This window comes from Gymnoscopelus microlampas, assembly GCF_963454915.1.
Source record: "Gymnoscopelus microlampas genome assembly, chromosome: 1".
Classification (NCBI taxonomy): Eukaryota; Metazoa; Chordata; class Actinopteri; order Myctophiformes; family Myctophidae; genus Gymnoscopelus; species Gymnoscopelus microlampas.
The window spans coordinates 26519165-26541516 of record NC_139962.1 but is presented as its reverse complement, the minus strand read 5'-3'; the positions used below and the strand labels follow the sequence as shown (position 1 = coordinate 26541516).

The following is a 22352-nucleotide window of genomic DNA, read 5'->3' as shown; positions in this document are numbered from 1 at the left end:
GTGCAACAAATAGGTTGGTGTAAAATACAATTTTATATGGTCTGTTTGACAGTTTGATAGTTATTCTGTAGCTTTTCACCTGATATTCACTACAGAATTCACTATTGAATAGGAAGGCCTAATTTATGCTTCAGTGAAAACGTGTTGCGTGTGCAGTCTTTATGTCGAGCGGAGTGAGGGGTCTAATCCGGGCAGTGGGATGTAAAAAAAGGAAGAAGAAATGAACAAAAAAAAAAAGTAATTAAAATATTCACGTCCATTTATTATCTAGCTGTGTGTGGCAGCCGCTCTCTCTCTTCCCTTGCCTCTGTTGGGCTGGCAAAGCTGCCGTTGTGTGAACATGGAGACAGCAGGAAACATTCGCTGTGTGTAAACACATACCGCAAGGGCCTCACTTACATTGTCTCAGGCCACGAGGAGGAAAGAATCAGGGACCTTGCAGGATATTTTTACAGTCAACTAAGACAAAGTGAAGTCATTCATTCAGAGAGAATAATACCTGCATGGGCACTTCAGATGAGACAACCCAAATAAAATACTGGAGCACTCGACTGGTCTGCACGCATTCATTTATGTAGCAAAAGCCTGTAAATGGACAATGCCAATGTAGTAATCGAAACAATTCATTTTATGAACTAATGAACTCACCCATCAGACGTTCTTTTGTCTGAAAATCATGTTTTACACGGCCTACGGCCTACCTCTACTTGGACTTTTGTGAGCACCCCAGACAGTTTTTAAGTTGCTTGATTCAGTATTTAGATATTTGATATTCATTTTAACAGACATGCCCCCTTCCAATACAAATCCATTCAAACTCCATTTTAACCATGTTAGATTCATTGAAAACATCCATCCTTGGTTCTGGTGACTGATATTGTCCTTCTTATGCGTGAGGAGACCCTGTTATTTCAATTACTTTTTCATTTATTTATTTATTTTCATTATAATTTTATTTTCCCCAAAGATTATGAGAAAATAATGATAAAGGTACGGTAATTGAAAATACACTGACACATTAGAAGGACAATATCAGTCATCAGAACCAAGGGCGGGTGTTTTCAATTAATCTAACATGGTTAAAATGGAGTTTGAAGTTACAATGGGTTTGTATAGGAAGGGGGCGTGTCTGATAAAATTAATATCAAATATCTAAATACTGAATCAAGCAACTTAAGAACTGTCCGGGGTGCTCACAAAAGCCAGATAAACGTTAAAATGACCCCAAACATGTTTGGAAGTGAAATATCCCTTTATTAAGAAGTGGGGAGTACTTAAGAAATAAGAACATATCCACAAACACAGTGGTATTCATCATTTATATTATCATCTGAATTTTCTTATTGTATGATTAAAATATATGAGTGTTTGTGTGGGAATGTATTAAGCTGAAGTGGCTTCTACTTGGAATTGTCATTCTTTTTTGTTTTATTATCTATTTTATTCTTGAAGCTTAGATCTATCTCTTTACCCCTATCTATATCTGTCCTGTGTTTAATACTGTGGTGCTGTTATGACAACCCTCGTGGGAGGAATAAAGGTCTATCAATCTATCTACAGAGTGCCAAAACTTATAATAACAACACAATGTTTCAGTATTATAGACCATCAGGTTTCTGATTATTATAACCATATTAACACAGTGCTATGCAGACACCCGCTCCATCGTGAGAACAGTGCGTACCAATGCACAATAGTTTGTTGGATGCTTGGGCACTGCTGGCGAAAAGCTCTTTCTGAAAGTATGAAAGTATGCTAAAATATATGATCTCTATACACATTCCTAGCCGTAGACCTGAACTCAGTAGCCTAAGAATGATAATCCATCATGTTTTGTGTGTTGTGTGTATGACAGTGTTCATGCCTTTTAGCTTTTTAGCGAAACCATATGTAACATACAGTATGTAACCAAATGGACCCATAAGGGTTGGTTACATTTGTACATGTTCAAAGTTAGGATTTTACTGTAGGGTCTGATTCTGTTGGTCTGGACCAGACTAGCATTTCTAAGGCATGTTTTGGCAGTGGACAGCTTCAGCTGGGTCGACCACACATACACAGAGCCTCAGTGCCAGTGACAACTTAGCTGCTGGCTCCTCCCACTAGGCTTCCAGGGCATACCAGCCACAAACCACTTCCTGTTTGCTGACCAGGATGGAGAGAGCCAGTCACGCACTATTACATTTCATTACTGATTGACGAAATCTGCAAGTCTATCATCCCTTGCTGTCACTGAGCATCCACACACACTTACACAAACTAACAGGGTTTTGTTATTTTCAGTGCTCTGCTGCTGAAGCACTGCATACATTTCATTTGGGAATTTTGTATTAGCATTAACATAACATACCAGAGTTCACATACTCGAATAATCAATCAATATAAGTCTATTCATTAACTAGAACCACCTCATCCATTTTGTGAGAATATTTCAAGCCAACATTGCATTTCTACAAATTATGTCCATCGCTGTAAAACATTTGGAACTACAGAGAGCAAGAGCTAAAATCATCCTTCAGACAGGTGTTTGGTAGTGATATGAATTATGAACATAGAGTAAGTACAGTAGGGGTGCAATAGTTAAATAAGCGATTTAACCGATTTAATCAAAAATCTAATCAATAGATTAATGGCAATAGTGGCAGCCCTAGAGTACAGTTCAAATTTGTAAAATATACTGTAAGGACTAATTTGATGTCAGACGGAACCTTTTTATTCCAGTTATATAATCAACATACGGTATGGACAGGAATAAAGGCATGTCTACAATACTGTATGTGACCTGCTTTACCATTAGTCAGACATCGGTGTCCCTGAAAACACATGTTGAATGATGTGCACTTTTGTGAAAAGGAGATGCTTTCTATGTCAATATATTGTTCTTCGAGTATTCAGACAATGTTCAAATGACAAATCGAGCGTCACCGAGTTGATTTTGTTGTTTTGTTTTAGTTTCTTTGTTGTTGTTGTGTTTTAAAGAGCCTTCAAGTGTGAGATAAAATAGGTAGTTGCGAAGGTGCACTGTACAGCCAAGCTTACCATGTCCATGTTCAAGTTGCTTTCTATAATTCAATGGGCTATAGTTATTGCCTATAAGGTACAAGCTGATAGACCTATTCTCAAGTGTGTGCTGACTTCAAGGATTGAAGGAAATCCACCCAAATGATGAATGAGCGCTGTTGACAAACTCATAAGCTAAACAGTTCTTTACTACCCTGTAGGGCAGGAACCCCTATTTGTGACTTTACCTTTCAAGACGGGAACCCCTTTTGTTGTTGTTGTTGCTATGTACAGTATATAGCAACGTACATTTTTTGTCATTTTTGAATAAACATTTGAAGTTTTTCAGAAAACTTAGGTCAGGATTTAGAAGGCGTTATTAGAATCGGCCACAGGTCTAAATGGGTTAAAGGATCTACACCATGAATTAAAAAATATATATATATATATTTAATATCATATTGTTTATGTCCCTCAAACGTTTTTCAAAAGGTTTGAGCCTAAATCAAGCCTCAGATATACTCATTCCAACTAACTTCTCTCTGGCTTATAAAGCACTTTCACCTGCAATACCACATTGTCCTGTTTAGCATGGGGCGCTATTGAGACAGTTTGTATGCATGTTATCTCCTGGTTCTGTGTGGAAAAAGTAAAAAAAGAAAAATAAATAAGGGAAAAAAAAGAAGAAGAAAAAATATATATATATATTTTTTTTTTGGTTGGAACTGAAAAACGGGAGGTATTGTACCCTGACGTGACGTCACGTCAGGGTGCAAATCTGTTTGGCCTGTTTTGAGACCAATTCACAGAAAACACCAGATTTGCTGTGAAAGCCTGAGTGTTCAAACTGGGGTATTTTTGGGGATAGAAGAGAGGTAGGGGAGACCAAAAACACACAAAAAAAGAAGAAAAAGTTAAAATTCATGGTGTAGTCCCTTTAAAATATTCTAAGCATCACAACTATATTACTCATCCAAGAACATAAAATACAGAATCTTGTTTTTTTTATAAATCAGTTTCAGCAAGGAGTAAAGAAGGTTACTGATGATGATGAATGAATGAATGACCAGTATCCTTATTAAGGTGTGTTTGTTTTTATCTTCCAGCAGAAGGACCTGGCCACTCAAAATGTTAACACAAACATGCTTCAGCTCACTATTAACAGTTTATAGTCAAATGGGGCCATATTCCACAATATCAAATCCTCCTTACAGGAGCAGGGAAAGTCCTATCACAGAATTGTTGAAGAATCAGCAGCTGTACTTTCCCATGAATGGAGAAAAAAAAATGAAATGAAAAGGAAAAACAGCTGTGAATTGATCCCTCTTGGAAAGAGGTTCTTCAACATTGGCATAATTCTCAGATGTCTCACTTCTCTTCTCAGAACAGAACAGAAAAAAATATCTAATTTGGGACTATGACAGACATAGAACATCTGATGACATGTGGCATCAATCATCAACCGCACCAACAACAAACCTTTCCCCATCCTAGATGTAGGCCTATCACAATTATTTGAGATAATCGCAACATTTTCAAAAATAGCTTAAAGGACGACTTCACCACTTTTCAACATTCTACAAGGTCACAATGTATCGCATCGCAAGCTAGTGAGCTTGTAGATGGCCTATTTCCACAATTTGCTTTAAAGGTTTCATGACGTTCAGTTTTACCACACATTAAAAGTCTTTGTCATGGTCCTTCAAACGTGTATAGAAAGTTTTAACAAAAAATTCCACTCCATTGATCCATGGCAGGTGTTTTTCTCTCACATTTCTAAAGCCTTTTCAACTGCAATGAAAAAAGAAATCTTTGCCTGCGGGTGTCGCTGGTGAGGGATTTTGCCTGTCAATCATCGCCTCTGCCCCAAAGGAAAGGATAGGGGAGGGGAGGGGCGAGGAGGAGAGTGGGCGGGATTAATCGACTGTGACCTCACTGTCGAAGGGCCAAGCTCAGATTACTTTTCAGCCTAATTATTCAGAAAACCCCAGACCACAGAAAATCCACTGAATGTTCAAAGATCAAATTTTTGGGGTGTAATTGAGGTCATAAAACCCCCCAAAAAACATAAAAAATAAAAAAAGTGAAAATGAATGTCATAGAACCTTTAAAGAATTTGTAGGAGTTTTGGAAAGTATAACATTAATATATGGCCGGTTTTGGCCATGGTACATGGTTTATTTTTGATTATTGGTACTGGTCATTGTCAGTAATTTCTTTGTATTTTTAAGTTATTTGTCATATCTGCCCAGTACAGTATGTGCAATCTTTGTTTACAAAGGCAGCCCAAACAGAAATATATATATATTTTAATATGTTGAATGTTCAATGCCCAAAAAACAATTCAATCATTAATCACAATTATCTGGATGACAATTAATCATCAACTAAAATGTCATGATTGTGACAGCCCTATCTAGATGCTGATGTCACTGACCTGTCTGGGGTGTCTCGTTGAGGTTTAGCCTCTCCTGCTCGAGGCGCAGCCTTGGAACTCTTGTTGGCAGTCATGATTGCCTGCAAACCGCCCACTCATCTGATGAAGGGACACAATGGCATGAAACATAAGGGATCGTGTTTACCCCAGACAGTACACATAACAAGACATACATGGCCATTGTTTAACTGCAGGATTTCAGACATTTAAAGACCTTGAGCTGACGTTGCAAACCATAACTCCTCTGAGGTTGTTTTGACTTGTGTGTATATTTGCCATTAGCAATCTACTAATCAGAAGATTAAGCTGTGGGAATGAAGTGTGACTGAAAATATCCTTGAAATAGGAAAGTAGACGATGAAAGAAATGGGTCAATCTGTAGCTAACAGAATATTAGGCCATAACCATGACAAATATGGACCCTAATCCAGAGCCATATCAAATATCAAATGAGTGACTTCACTAAATTCCTAACAGTTTGAGTAAACACAGTACAGCACACAGCAGAGGGGCAAAGAACTGTCATACAATCACTGTTGCTCTTAGAGCCCGATGCCAGAAGTTTGAGTCCGATACCGATATTGATTTTGGAGAGTCCTAGATCAAAAGTGCAACATTTTATAATCAACGTAGTATTGATTGGAGTTTCTACTTCAGAACAATTAACTAGAATATATTTCATTTAAACACTTGAGCCCTATTCAAAAGATTTAAAAATCTACAAGCTAGTCAAAATAAACATCAAATAATGACTGATATATCAACCAGACCGATATATCGGTCGTGCTCAGCTCTGGACACAACTAATCCTCCACCTTGCTTCTGTCCATTCTGATGTACTGTATGGACATACTGTCATCAAAGAAAAAACCTCCACATCAAACAACACAAATCTTTTGGTTGCTACGGTAACAAGTGAAATATTCCTGAATAATGGTGGGAAGTTGGACAACGATCCGTGTCTGTTGAAAAATAACTGCTGAAAGTCTGTCTGTTATTATTCTGCCAACATCTCCACTAAAAGGTGGAACCACATTAACAGGAGCAGGTTCCACAGGTACACTCTTGAAGTGAACCTGTGGATCACAGCGTGTGTGTGTGTGTGTGTGTGTGTGTGTGTGTGTGTGTGTGTGTGTGTGTGTGTGTGTGTGTGTGTGTGTGTGTGTGTGTGTGTGTGTGTGTGTGTGTGTGTGTGTGTGTGTGTGTGTGTGTGTGTGTGTGTGTGTGTGCGCACGGGTGCGTGCGTGTGCATGTTTTCAATAATGCAGCCAACATTAACAGACTAGACTCCTCTACTGGCTCATGACATGTTGTCTGTCTTTTCCCATGAATGTGTTGAGCTAGAGAACCACTGGAAATAAAACAGTGTTTCTATTACAGACATGAGTTTTATCATCTGTATAGGAAAGTTGTGGTTTCGGTGCAACAGACTCTTGTGGACACACACAGTCTCTCTGCACAGTAAAACCCTAAGCGTTCATTTAACTCAGAGAGTGTACAAATGTTACGTTTATACACTCTTTGAGTTACAAATGGATAAATGAACACTGACTAACACTGTCTAATGTTAAGCAAATGGGCCATTACTTTGCTTTTGCTGTATAATATTTACAATCCTGTACCTACCTCAAAATAGACATCACATGAAGCCTCTCATGATATACACAGTATCTTAACGAACACTAATCAAGGTTGATATATTGTAGTTCAGTTGCATGTCAGTTAAACACCATGAGAAGGAAACCCCCAAACCGCAGAATTACTGTGTTAGAACACTTTCCTGAACAATTACAAAGACCTGCAATTAACAATTCCCTCCCTTCAATCCAAAGGCCATTGGCCTCGAAAATCACTTCTATCTCAATTCTCCATCTCTAAAAGGTTATGGCTTAGATTGAGGTCAAATGAAGATCTCTCTAGAGACCAGAGGTGAAGGATGGGAGGGTGCTTGTCCGAGCTTCGCTCAGGAGCGACTTGTTTACAGTAAGTTGTTGTATGGACTATGGAGAAGGCAGCCAACTAGCAGTGGGACTGTGTCCTATAGAGACAGATGAGGAGAGAGGCAGCATTCCTGCTGTCAGCTATTTCCTGTAACTGTGGATGGCACCGAGGGGACATGGGGGGCATGCATCTTCATTTTGATCTCACTCAGAAAACGGTCTGGTCCTGTTCTACCGGTGACCCAAATACTGTTCTTATTATCTGCCTTGAGCCTCTGAGGAAATGGTGGAGTATTAAACAGTAGCGCCTAATCCTACAGAAACAATATACACTGTATACTGTAGTGTAGTGTACTGTACTGTACTGTATTGTAGCCAAATCAGAACCCGCAAAGGTGTGCTTGGTTTGGGCTTTTTTCCCTACCTTCATGGCCACATCCTAGTTACTTTGTAGAACTAGCTTAACAGTTTTTCTTTGCACTGTACTTACGCTACCATTCACCCTGGCATTTGTTGAATACAGGGTTCATGCCAATTACTCTGATCTTGCACTTGGAACGCTTGGAATTGTATTAAAGCAACCTGCTAAATGCCAAATTTGTAAATTGTAGTTGTAATCACCACAAATATTAATATTTAACTAGGGCATGAAATAAGATGAGGTACTAGACCTATTTAACATTTAGATAGAATGTTGACATTTATCATTGCCCACAGTAGTACAGTAGTAGTAGTAGTTTTTAATGCTATACAGTTTGTATTTACTCATTCAAAACGTATTGGACCATTACATCATCACATACACTAACTTTAGGGGGAGAAAACAGCAACAAGCTTTAACAGTTTGGAAGGTGTCACACACTCTTATTACATCACATTTGAGATCAATTGTTATTTCCGTAATTAATTTATTGTCATTTCTTGCAGCTTTTAACTGCTTCGCAACAATGTGACAAGGAGGCCACAAATGTCCAAAATGGAGTTTGGAGCATAAACACCAAGGCGTTAGCCAACTAACTTCCTGACGTCCGATAGCATCTCCTTACACTAAATAACAAGCTATAAACAAGTATTTTCAAACAAGATCTGGAGGACCTTTGAAGCACATTCAACTAGACGGATGTAAGACAAATTCACTCTTGAGATGTCAAAACTCAATAAACTCCAGATGAGTTCAGTATTGAACATGAAAATCTGGTATAAAATCCTTAGTGTTCATTTAAACATTTGTGCAAAAACCCTTACGGGTCCATTTGGTTACTTTTGTATACTCTCAGAGTTAAATTACCGGGAAAGCATAGTGTGTTATTTTACATTTTTGCGTTGGCTATTAAATAATAGCAGATATACAAGCACACAGCACGATCTGCTATTTTTTAACATTTTTTTTTAAATCTTGAAAGTGTGAGAACTACTGATTTAGAAGGCATTCGTAGAATCAGCCTCAGGTCTTAATGGGTTAACACTAGGGGGGGGGGGGGGGGGTTACGGGTTACTGTGGAGTTTAGTGCCAATGAGGGTGATTGCTCATGATACCATTGATAGATGTTGCCGTCAGATGTGGCATCAGTGATTGATTGGTAATAATAACACTAACTAATACAAGTGAGTGCAGGTCCTAATGCTTTACCTCAGGCTTATGATATACTGCTCTATAATAAGAAGAGAGTCTCATGTCTAGTTGTCTACTGTCTCATCCAGTCCGCTGTCTAAATGTACGTTCTGCAATGTGTGCATTATACTGAGAATCAGTCGTGTTTGCTGAAGTACGTTGTTGGTAGTCCTGTGTTAAGTTGATATTGTTTCACACAGTGTTAATTCAACTCTGAATGTACAAATGAAACCATGTGGGGTTCATTTGGTTTCATTTATACAGTCTCAGAGTTGCAAATGGATAAATTGACACTGAGGATTTTACTTTGTATGTGGCAATGTCAAGGGAAGAATAAAACTTGGTTATAACACTAAATAATGTCAAGTGATTTCTGATTCTGACATGTATTTAACAGGCTTTTTAGCTTCAATATTTCTGTTTTGGTCTTTTTTTTTATCATCAGCACATTTTTAGTCAAAGTAAATATCACTTGCAATAGTAGATTAAAACCTTGACCAATTACAAAGAGATTTCCCAGAACATGTGTTTTTGCACTAAAATAATAGCTTCATCCATAATGGGACACACACCTGACAAACGTGGATTGTGGAATCAGAGCCATAAGCCTGATTTAGAACAACCTGTTGATTTAACACTGAACGACATTCAGTGTGACGTTATGAAAGATGGGAGCACACAACTCTTTTACATTTTAGTGCAGTCTCACAGCGTTTACATGGCTGACAACAGAATTTATACACACAAGTCCCTCAACAAGTGGTTTCCAAGCAACAGGAAGTGGCCTCATCATGGTTAAATCTGACCCAGCAATACTGAGCCAACGCTTTGGACCACTCCAAGGATTCATTCCACAAGTGTCTGTTTAAATAAATGCAAAAAGTGCTTTCCATATCGTCACTGTGTGCGTTTACATAAGGTTAAGGTGATAGCTGAAGTAAGGCATAAGTAGTCCTCTATGCATGGTTTCAGAAATCACTCATCATTAAAAGGATACATTAACCACCTAAGCTAATACCAATATACTTTGTCATATGACGAATAGTAGTGGAAATATGGCTCGATCTGCTGTACATGAATGATCACAACATGCCACAAAATAGGACCACCAGGTTGAAAGTGGTTCATCAAATTACCTCACCTCCCATCACATCATTCACCACCTAACAGTGATATTGACCATAGTCTGAGAGCTTGAATTCAAATACAACTCCAGTGAACATTCATTGCCTGAAGAGAGGAGCAGGGAAGGTAATGAATCAAGAAGGAGCAAAGACTACAAAATTATGGAGCTAAAACTGAAAAAAAAAAGAAAGAAGAAATATAAGCTTGTTAACATGTTAATGCTAATGGAACTTCAAACAGGTGAATCTTTTTCAGGATTTAGAGAAAACTGACAATAAGAAATTAAACCAAAGCATTAAAAAGCTATTTACATGCTCTACTTTTGCTAATTCAGATTTCTGTACTGTGTCATGTCCATTTCCCAAAGGACTATGCATAATAACAGGTAATCTTTTGCTAGTTATAGCAGCATATTCAACATGTGAGATTAAAAGAGTGTCTCTAGGTCGGAGGGAGGGAGATATGGGTGCTGGAATAGAAGGCCTCTTTGTGTACAATGTGTCCTTGAGAGGGAGACTTCTAGTTAAAAAGTAAACCTTTTATCAGTTGTGTGAAACTCACAAATATTAGGCAACGCTTCTGTGTGTACATATCCATCCATAAGCAACATTTAAACAAAAAGTGAATCTAGGTAAGTCCTTGGCCCTGTCAGATCAACAGACACACCGATCTATCCTTCACATGCAGGCATGCACTAATATTTGCTCTATCCATCAGAGCTCTGCATTCAACTCATTAAGGAATGTTTTCAAAGGGTGAAAGAAAAGGAGAGGGGTGGGAACACCTGGACATACTAACAAAGACGTTGTTTCTCATTCAATAAAGACTGCACACTTAGTTTGCATACTCCCAAAGTACAGCAGCTGGCACCTCTCTGGCACCTCTTTATTATTTTGATAAATGCAACACTGGATAATGGTGTAGGCTGTGATTTCATTATGTTAGACTGTGTCACCGCAATGGACAAACATCCATTAACCTCCTGGGAAAGCTAGCTGGGTTCTGCTTCTAATTTCCATAACACACTTCATCCTGTCTGAAAAGCCGGCAGCGGCAGACACAATGCCTTCCAGAAGTAGAGTCTAATGTTCTAATTTTGGTTCTGCAGTCTGCTACACCTCAGCTCTCCAGGCAGACAGGTCCTCCGTCTCTGCTGATCAGCCGGCTGTTACCAAGGTTTTTAAACCACCACGGTACTCGCCTGCAGCCAAGAAGGAGTGAGCAAAAGGAAGAGTGATATCTTCTGCAAATTCTCAACTCTTTCCAGTCGTCACGATTCACTGGCGGACATGAAGCCCACACACTGATCCAGGCCATTGTTTCGTTCTCTCCAGAAAGACATTTTTGTGCACTACAGACAAAAAGAGGTCTGAGCTCTCTGAATCCAACATGTTAACCGAGCTTGTGAGTGTGGGAGTTGAGTTACTGCATAAATATCCTGGTGCAGGGACTGAGGTTCGGCTCCAGACACTCAACCCCAGCATAATATGTGGTCCATATAAAAGCATTTACAATAACAGACACATGGGCTGCGCACGTGAGATGTACAGACATAGATTCTTCCATAAATGAGCTGTTTGTGTTGTAGAGAACATGCTGTATATGATACATTTTTGTTGATACTGAAAGTTTAATTACACAGGCCTTGCATCTGGATGTATAGCGTGTGTGTGTCCATCTAGCAGCAAATCACAGGCTCAAACTACACATGACACAAGACTGAGCACTTTTCTCTCTTTTACTGCTGTTTCAGCATGAGGGAAGAGGACGCCTTAACAGAATCCTGCTGGAATATGGCTAATGTTTGGGAGGACTGGTACACCCAGTCCTTCAAGTGTTTTCGGGATAGGGACACCACAGTGCTCGTTGTGTGACTGACGTTGCCGTACCTGACTAATCCCTACATAGATACTGTAGTGTAGACTGAACACCAGGTATTTAGCCCTTTTGTATTTTTTCAGCCATTTCCTCATGGCCATGGTGGCATATTTTCTGCTTGTGCTTGTGCAGTCTGCCTGGGTAATATGGGCATGCACAGCTGTGGAGGCCGGCATGTGGAAAACAGGCTTATGTCCATCTGAGCTGCAGCAGGGGGGCTAGGAAGCAGGGGGGCTAGGCTCTGTGTCACTGCAGCTGACTTCTGACACAGGCTTTGACTTTACAAGGAGATAAACTAGACAAGATGTACTCTTGTTAACCATTTTCTTAAAGCTAGGGTTAAACCTACCTCAAAACCAAATCTTTTGTGGTACAGCAAGCGGCTTGGTTATGTCAAATCTCCTGTATTATAAACACATTTTGAAATGTGATTCTAGCTCTATAGAATGTTCCCTTGTGTTTTAAGCCTTTCATTGCTCTGATTAGCATAGCAGATGTTGAGCTAATCAATTACTCAAGGGAAATGCTGAGTGATCTCAACCTTCACCATGCTGAAAATTAAAAAGATAAACTACGCATCAGTCCCTTTAATGTCTGCTATTTTTTTAGAATGTTTGAAGGGCTTAAGTGAAGAAAAGAAACGCTAGTATAATACAGCATAGGGAATGTGTAAGGTAAGACACCTGATTCCCACAATCTAAAATAATAGGCACATTTTTAATACAGGAAAAAACTCATGTGTGTCAGGGACCCCCCAGAAGAGAAGATTTATGTAAAAAAAAAAAGAATGTTCCAAACATTTTCAATATTTTTCAAAATCTTTAAAAAATAGCAGATGTACAAGCTCGCAGCGTGGCACGAAGTGACCCACTGTGAGGTTGTAGATCTGCTATTTTTTAATAGATAAAGTGGTTAAAATGATTGTGATACTATATTAACTACTTTTGCTCGGACCCCACTTGCTCAAACCACTGCCATGGACAACAATACAAGACACTTTGAGTAGGTAGCAAGAAAAAAGTTAACGAAAATCAAAGCTGTAGATTGTTTGCTTAAAAAGCATCCACATTGCACTGTGATTTATCCATCATTATGTGACCACAATGATCTGATATCACAGAAACTGGTTCTCAAGCTGCCACTGTAACTGTTCATATAATTTATACAACTATCAAACGAGGTGTTTAGGAGCCACATGTAAATATGGAACAGCATTTAGCTTAGCCATGTTCTGTAGCCTTTATTCCATCACTGTCTGTAATAGCATTATATTACTATAGCGTTATTCAAATTAGGCTATCACATGATTTCTCCACAACAGAGATAGAGAGAAATAGAGAGCAACTATTTCCTTGAAAATAGCTTCCTCAGAATATGTAATAACATTATTATTATTATTATTATTATGTCGGTAATGCTAAAATGTTTTATGCAAGATGAAAACCTTGCGTAATAAGACCAGTTTAGACTCTTTACTGTATGATTTCAACCACTCATTGGATATTAATCACATTTTATAATAACGAAAGTCTTGTCATACAAGCATTGCATGGGGAACTATTGAGGGGCCACAATAGCTGTGCTGAACAGTGAGAGGGAAAGGTCATTGTTAGATCTGGACAATGGAGAGTCTTTTAGGGAGAAGAACAACCAAAATGAAGGAAAGAAAAAAGCTAAACTTATTAGATAGCCTACTGGTGTAGAATAGAATAGGACATGCTGTGTTGATTGTGACTTAGATTTTTACACTTAAGCCTACACGAATTGGCCTATTCGAAGTTATAGAGATGGTGCAAGGATGGTAAACGAAAAACTCGCCCCAAAACACACTTGCCCCATATGGTTCGTGTATTCTTTTATTCGTTTATACTGAGGAATAAGGTTAGGAATAAGTTTAGGTATAAATCAAAAATAAGGCATAGTTTTACTGCGGTTAAGTTTAGGAATAAGGTTAGGTTTAGGCATAGTTTTACTGAGGTTACGTTTAGGAACATGTTCTGGTGGCGACCGTTCTGAGGTTGCCGGATTTGACCCGGGGCGAGCGTGTTTGGGGGCGAGCTTTCTTGTATTCGCAAGGATAGATCTGTCCTCTGAAAGTGACAAAATACATTCTAAATATTCTCTAACATCCTATATGAGGAGGGTAAAAACCCGCTAAACTGGAATCCAAAAGAGCTGTTTTCAGTCTGGACTGTTCTTGTCTGCAGGACTTCATTTTTGGAAATGAAACTCTAGGCTGATACACTTTGTCACTTCTCTACAGAATAGCCTACTCACTGGAACATAGATATTAGCCTATTTGTTGTGGGTTATTTCATTCAAATGGAAAGCAGAATCAAACATCATAGCAAATATTAAACGTCGTAAAAAAAGTGAATGACCAAATATGGACACGTTGACCGGGTCTACTCTATAGGCTTATGTTACACATTTTACACGAGATACAACCAGATTGCATGGATCTTTCTTTTAGAGCATTACACCGATTGGAACAGGCTGCGGCTACAAGCTTAATAAAAGTTGAGCTGCTGAAGATCTTCTCTCCAACATGTTAATGTGTTATTATGAAAGGCAATTGCGATCGGCTTTTACCTCAAAGCTGCGTCTCACATCCATGGCCATTTTCAAGATTGGATTAATTCCCCTGCGATGTTACAATCCCGATGGCCTAGTATAAGTTGAAACACTTTGGCAACTTTTGCCGGATACCTGCCTTTGTCAATAAACTGCGAGTAATGTCTTTCCAACCCAAAAAAAAAAAACCCTGCCTCCTTCCTCGAGCTTGTTGGAGCCGAGGGCAGGACTTGTTGCCATGGAGATGGGTTGTTTGCCCCCCACTCTTCCCAGGATTTGGCCCCATGCCCCCTCCTCTCAACATTCAGGCTCCCTTGTTTATTGTCAGGCTGGTCCAATGTCTCTGAGACACAATCATGCATATTCAGGAGTTGAATAGATGATGCCATGTTACCAGCTTAACAATATTCACACAGACTCTCTAAAATGTCTAAATACATAGAAATTCCCCAAAAAACATAATTTAACCACTTAAACTACTAGTACTAGTGTATTTTCTGTTTTCTTTTCAGCGAAAGCTTTCCCCACAATAACGATGCTGGGGTTTAAATGATTTTGAAAGGGACAAGACCATGATGTAATTAGATCACTGTGTGTAACTTATTTCTTTGAATTAAAGGTGGCCAGAAAAACAAAATGTAATATCAGTTTAGGCTTTTTTTGTTATTTCTTGTTTTTAACGTTTGTGATGGCTCTGTTGCATCGCTGTACCACAAAATACACCCTTGTAGCTCTTGTAAACCACCATGTATTTCAATATGTACTTTCTTAAAGCCAGATCGTATATCAAGTTATTTTGACTATTCTGTGCCAGTCAACAGTCACTTCACATTACAAAAATATACGCAGCTACTCTGGTTCATAAAGCCAATAACAAATCATATGGACTTTTCAATACAAAATATAGTAAAAAATAAATAAAAATAGTGCCTCTTTTCTATACACAGTGAATTGCATCAGTGATAGTTTATCCATTTGTAAGGATTTTACTGTGTAGCAAAGGATACAACAATCTAATCTTTCATCAGTTCCAGGATACATGTAATCAAAAACAAACACAGTTGACGCCCCAGCACTCTCACTCATGTGTTATCTGCCTAATGATTGATCAGTCTTAACAGCATTTTCAAATCATAAATAACCCTATTTATGTCTTGAGTTTGAAGCAACTCATTCTATATCTAATGTATCATAAACTGGGAGCTGGTTCAATCTAAAGAGTAGCTCTGTATAGTTGAAAGTGGAAGCATTCCCCTGAACATAATTTATAATATACAAAATATAGTTCACATAATATATAGCATGTAAATAGTATACAATACTATAATACTACATGACATGACACACACATGACATCTACACAACATACACAAGACATCTATTCTACACTACACAACACACATGACATCTACACAACATACATACATGACATCAACACAACACAACACAACACAACACACGTGACATCTACACAACATACATGACATCTACACAACACTACACACACATGACATCTACACAACACAACACAACACACACATACATAACATGTACACACACCAAGTATTCCCTCCCCATAGCTCACATACTTCACTCACATTGTGTCCTGCTTAATTCAGTCTCTTGGGACCTCTTATCATTCTACAGACTTGGGAACAGGGGAAGTCACAAAATACAGACATCCGTCATCACAGCCCAGAACATCAAGTCAGGAGGATGTCTCTAGCGTTGCCACTGTGTACTTTCTAGCTATCAACATTTCAAAGTCTTATAAAGAATCCCCTTCCTTAAAAAAAAGATTCCTCACAGAACTTACACTGTGAAATCCTAAGTGTTAATTTAACTCTGAGTTATTCATTTGACTCTGAGTTACACATGTATAAATTAATACTAAGCATTTTACTGTGAGAAACATAGGCACCAGTTCTTTGGCTGTTTTACCTAAACTTAACCTGATACTCATGGAATTCATTCTCCTCCAGCAATGCCATCTGGATTTCTCATGAAAGGCAATTTTATTTCTTACATGACATCAGACAGGAAAACAAAGAGCAAGCCAACATAAGCATTAGTATTATGTCTATCTACCTAGCACTGATAACATACAACACACTTACATCCAATACCTAGAATTAGTCTCGTAATTTTGACCTCAGAGCTATAAATCTGTTTAGAAATCACCTGTGGAGGTCTTCACCTGTTCCTCTCATTCACCTGCTGAAGCCATTCTCGCACAACTGGAAGAACATGCCATTTCCTTAGCACACACTGAACCCGGGAAATGACTATGACATGTGTACCATATTGTATGTTTGTTAAAGATATCCATTGATCGTGTTCTGTAAAGCTAAAGTCCTAAGACACCCGAGAAGATCCTCCCACAATGCTATATTGCTTTCATTGTAGCATTATATTACAAAATATATTCCTGTGAGCTCTTTTTCTTTTGCATCTGGATATTTAAAATAGCCAGAGGTCAGCGGGTTGATGGAGCTATGGAAATAAGGATGGCCTGTGCTGAAGAATGAAAGCCTTTCAGTGTAGAAACAGCAAAGGGTTGAGTTCACTCTCCAGTTATCTGCAGAATTCTATTGTGACTATATGTTCAGTTCAACGTACAGCCTATTATATTTCATAAGCAATCCCGAAGCAACATTTTAAACTCCAGTATTAAGTTGTCTCACGTTGACAGGCCTCATCAACACTCCTCCCCCTGGGCCTATACAGTAAGCCGATACCGAGAGAGAAGATGCAACTTGCCCAATGCAAACTTCCTACCTCTCCTTGAAAGACTTCTTCCTTTAAAGAACATTCTGTGAGTAATATGATGCAGATCTTTGTGTGTAAGGTTAAGGTATTCCAAAATATGACCACTAGTAGGCTATCCCAAATATGATCACTGGCTGTTTATGAAGAGTACATGAACAGCAACTTATAGTAAGTACCCTATGTTAAATATTTTCCTGATAAGAGGTCGCTATTATGATGCCATTGGGAGAGCAAAAACAAGGCTTCCTCTGTGAGTGTTTGGTTATACATAATTCTAATAAGTGCATGCCATAGCCCCAGGCACCATTAAGGACTCTTTTTGCTGTGCTTTTCATATGGACTCTATTTGCAGTCTATGACCCATGGAGAGAACTGCTACCAAAGCAATGTTTGGGACCTTTTAAAGTCGTGCTGCTGCTGCTGCTGTGTCCATGTGGACCTATAAGTATTATCCTAAGACCGCGGTGGAATAGGTCTACCTATGACTTCTGCATCTACCATGTTATTACTTTGTGTTAAGAATGTTTGGTAGATAGTGCAAATATACAGCTGTCTACCATAGTCAGTTGGCCTCAATCTGCGAACTTATGCTGTATGAATGAAAACCTGGTTAAAATCTTTGACAAAGACCAGCCAGGCACTGATGAGAAAATACATCTCACTGTAAAATCCACAGTGTCAATGAACACAGAGAGTGTAAAATGTACCCTTATGGGATTTTGACATCTTTGGGTTACTCCTTCCACATAACATCATAATAGATCAATCCCAAAAGTGTATTTGCCATCAACAGCTGTTGAATAACAATAGGCTCACAATACAGCAGGGGTGGCTGTAGATGAATGGGTAGAGTCAATCGGAAAGTTGCCGGGGTGCCCCCCGGTTCGCCCAGTGTACATGTCAAAGTTTCCCTGAACAAGACACAGCCCCCACCTCCAAATGGCCATCTGAGCAGCCATCAGCTGGGTGAAGCTGAAAATGTTTTTTCTACGCAGGTTTAATAAAGGTCTTGATGGCCAAAAAGCTTATCCATATTTTCCAAACATCTTAAAGTAATGATCGCAAGACAGTGTATGTACATGTACGTAGGCTATAATCAATATTGTGATATCATTTTTCAATATTAGTTTTGGAAACATTCAGCTTTATATTATATCTAACACCCTGTAATAATAATAATAATAATAATAATAATCTGAATAAATAATACATAGTACTAGCCTAGTAAGTGATTGTATTCAAAGTTCAGCTGGCAGTGTTTGAAACATGGGAACAGTCTAAAATAATTGAGCTTAATTGATAACTGAAGATTCATGAGTAGTCTAAGCTATAATTTAACCAAACATACTTTAAGGCCTGATTCAGCTATCCGTTGTCGTATGGAGTCACGCCGATCTGCAAGCTCACAACTGCATTACAACTTTCCAGCATTATAACATTTCAGCAGAAGGTCTTGACCAGTACAAGGACACATAGTTTGCATTCCATGAGGCTAAGTGGCATTTCATGGCATTTTAACTTTTCACCACACAGCAGCCATAACACAAGTCCAACTATTGTGTCACAGACCTTGAGGACCACTGTGGCATAATGCATCTTACTCAAGTGTCAGCAAACATCTCAAACTTAAACTAAGTGGAGAGGATAAATAAATATGGACCCGTGCTTTGCTCATAAAAGATAATGTAGTGGTTCTCAAACATTTTCAAGTCAAGGACCCCAAAATTGATATAGTAGGTTATTTGGCTGTGGACCCACATCTGAAAAAATAAAAAAGATATTGTGCCATGGACCAACAGAAGTGTTGAAGGACATTTTTTTTATATTCAAAGTATACTAGGGTTAAAGTGGTTAAACGGATTGTGATGCTATATTAACACATTTAGCAGGGGAGCCCCTGGTACCCCATCAAGCATCAAGGACATTTTGAAAACCACAAAGTGTTTCCTTGACCTTGGTAACTTTTGAGATAGACAGCCTGCCTCTTTGCAGCCTGTCGGTTACTGACATTTCATCGGGGGAAAACACTGCATGTAGATTTTAAGAATTGCTTTATTGGTCTGACGGAGTCTGAAACGTGAGAACACTTTCCTGTATTTGATATTCCAAAATGCCATAAGGCATGTCTCTGCCTCAGTGTGGCTTCTTTCAAAATGTAGAACGAATCTCGTTCCATTTCTGAAGGTGCAATAAGAGAATACATAGACTGCTACACTGACAAATCATCAGTGTAACTCTGTGTAAATGTAAGGTCTTATTTTGTTCACTCTTAGTTAAAGTAACACTGATGATTGTCAGTGGTGTAAAGTAACTAAGTACATTTACTCTCGAGTACTGTACTTTGGTACAATTTTTATTTTCAGTATTTCCAGTTTTAAGTACTTTTACTCCACTACATCTCAGAGGCAAATATTGTGCTTTTACTCCACTACAATTATTTGAAAACTTTTGTTACTTTGTAGATTTTTATTATTACAAAACATACAGTAACCACTTTAGCTCTATATACTTTGGCTATTTGAAAATAGCCGATCTACAAGCTCACAATCTGCTATTTTCAAAAGATTTTGATACATTTTATACATTTGAAAACATGTGAAATTAGTCATTTCTACTTTTAGTACTATAAGTACATTTTGATACCAATACTTTGGTACTTTTACTCGAGTACATTTTTAATTCCAGACTTTTATTTGTAACAGAGTGTTTCTACATTGCAGTATTGATACTTTTACTCAAGTAAAGAAATGGAGTACTTTTTCCACCACTGAAACTAACAGTTTCTGATGAATGTACAGTGTGTGGTTGCGTTGATCGGGGAGGCTAAATAGCTGAAGCGCGCCCCCACTAGGCTGTGACTTTGAACTACGTCTACAGCAGAAAGACATTTTTTTTTACTTGAACGCTTTCTGAAGGCTAAAAAACACAGTTCTTACCGAATCAATGCAACAATTAGTCTGCGTCGACCTAATACAATTAGAGTCTTAATTCATATACTTGAATAACTTTTAATATGATCATCTTACTTATATTTTCTTTAACACTTCATACCACAAAGCATACAGAATAGTTTCTATTTAAATTTGGTTTAGTTTCCTATATTTCTCTGTTATTGTCAGATTATTTGTTGAATAAAAACCTACCTGATTTGCTGTTTTCTGGGGGGTTTCAACAATCCATTCTGGGACAGATCGACGTCCTGCAGCTTTCTGCCTCAGAACCCTGAAATCTGCCTTTTCTGCACCGAAAAAGTAATCTCTTCTGTATAATGGCTTGCAATGAAAAAAAAGAGAGAGAAAAGGGGACAGCACAGGAAACGATGACGATCGTTCTGTGTAAAAGATTTTTAAAGTGAATAAATCTCGATCTCACACTTTCAGGCAGCACGATGACATGATGACCGCTAAATAGGCTATTCATGTTTTTAATCGATGGCAAGCAGTGGTGTAAAGTAACTAAGCTACTCAAATACTGTACTTAAGTACAATTTGTAGGTATTTTCTTTTACTTTAGGGGAGTAGTCCTATTTCCAATTTTCAATACTTTTACTTCTACTCCACTCTGAGAAAAATATGTTGTACCTTTACTCCACTACAATTATTTGAAAACTTAAGTTACTTTGTAGATGTAATTATTATCACTAAACATTCATTAACCACTTAAGCTCTTAGCTATATTTCGGCTTTTTGAAAATAGCCGATCTACAAGCATCACCATGCATTTTGAGCTTGTAGAGATAGATCGGCTGTTTTCAAATTATTTTGAAATCTTGAAATTGGACATTCTGCATAATGAGTACTTTTACTTTTGGTATTTTAAGTAGGCTATATTTTGACACCAATAGTGATATTGATACTTTTACTCAAATAAAACATTTGAGTACTTTTTCCACCACTGATGGCATGTTTGGCAACAACATCAAGTGTTCTCCGTGCGCATTCCGCAGGGTTTTAAATGAGACAAAGCCGGGGTGAATGAATTAAATGAAGAACACCATACACTTAATATGTAATTATTTTAATTTATAAGCTATTCAATTGGCGAGTTTGGCGACATATATGGCTAGAAGACATTTCTACAGTGTTTTACAGTAGACTAGCCAATTGCCTATGTTTCTGTATGCAAAGTCGCGCATCACTCGAATGTTTGCACATTTTATTTCGCAGCAAATTTATTTCAACAGTTTTTTTTGTTGTTTGTCTAAATCTGTGCAATCTGTAAAGTATTTTCTACTTCAAATTACCCTAGAATGGCGAATGAAGGGGTAGCCGCAAAATAGTCTGTCTGTCTGTCACAGATGACAAATAGGACACATTTAATCCTACTGTTTTTACTTATAGGCTACTTTGTCATTATGTAGGCCTAGCCCTTCCGTATTTGAATGATTTGACCCATTAAATCCACTGTGTTTTTTTAGCCTATTGTTCTGTATAATGGGAGGTAAAGCCATGCTGCCCTCTGGTGGTTGCTTGCGAGTAAGAAACTAGAACTTGCCAGAAATTGTACACAAAATGCTCTTCCTTTGTTAACTTGGACGTAATTATTTGTGGCTTACTTTGAATTGTAGTATAATAATTAACACTGCCATGCAATAAGTGCATTCTTTTGTCTTTGAAACCAGTGAACCAAAGTGAATCACATGATCATTTTATGATTTGAGTTATTCCTGGACCCCACTGACTACTGGCATCTGCTTGGATTGGACAATGTTGACTCAGAGCATGTTTAAAAAGAAAGCTGACAACTAGGCGTGTATTCTAATACCTGCAAAACATGAGATTGAAAAAATATTCAGTTAATGTTGCCTCACCTCATGAAGCTTGTCTTGTGATTTTCACTCATCTCTGTCATATATCCATGTACACTCAAGTGAATTCTGGTTTGTAGAGATGTTCATGCATATATTGACTGCACTTTCCTAGACAATAAAAGATGGCAGTTTAAGTGACCGGCATTTCAACAAGCAGCTAATTAAAATATTGGTATGTTCAAACTCATAGGAAAGACTTCCAGGTAC

General features: G+C 38.2%; 1 protein-coding gene across 2 annotated transcripts in view; it reads right to left on the bottom strand.

Annotated features, from left to right (window-relative positions):
• Positions 1-20592, bottom strand: part of dennd2b (DENN domain containing 2B) — a 58388-nt gene extending 37796 nt beyond the window's left edge. The window contains exons 1-2 of one of the 2 annotated variants that reach the window (XM_084062656.1): positions 20479-20592; positions 5438-5536 (exon numbers count right to left, since the gene is read on the bottom strand). In XM_084062656.1, the coding sequence (XP_083918782.1) occupies positions 5438-5511 (74 nt within the window). In that variant the 5' untranslated portion in view covers positions 5512-5536; positions 20479-20592. Of the gene's footprint in view, positions 1-5437; positions 5537-14584; positions 14752-20478 lie in introns of those variants that run through there. The other variant, XM_084062655.1, reaches the window with a different exon arrangement.
• Between the last annotated feature and the right edge of the window lie 1760 nt (positions 20593-22352).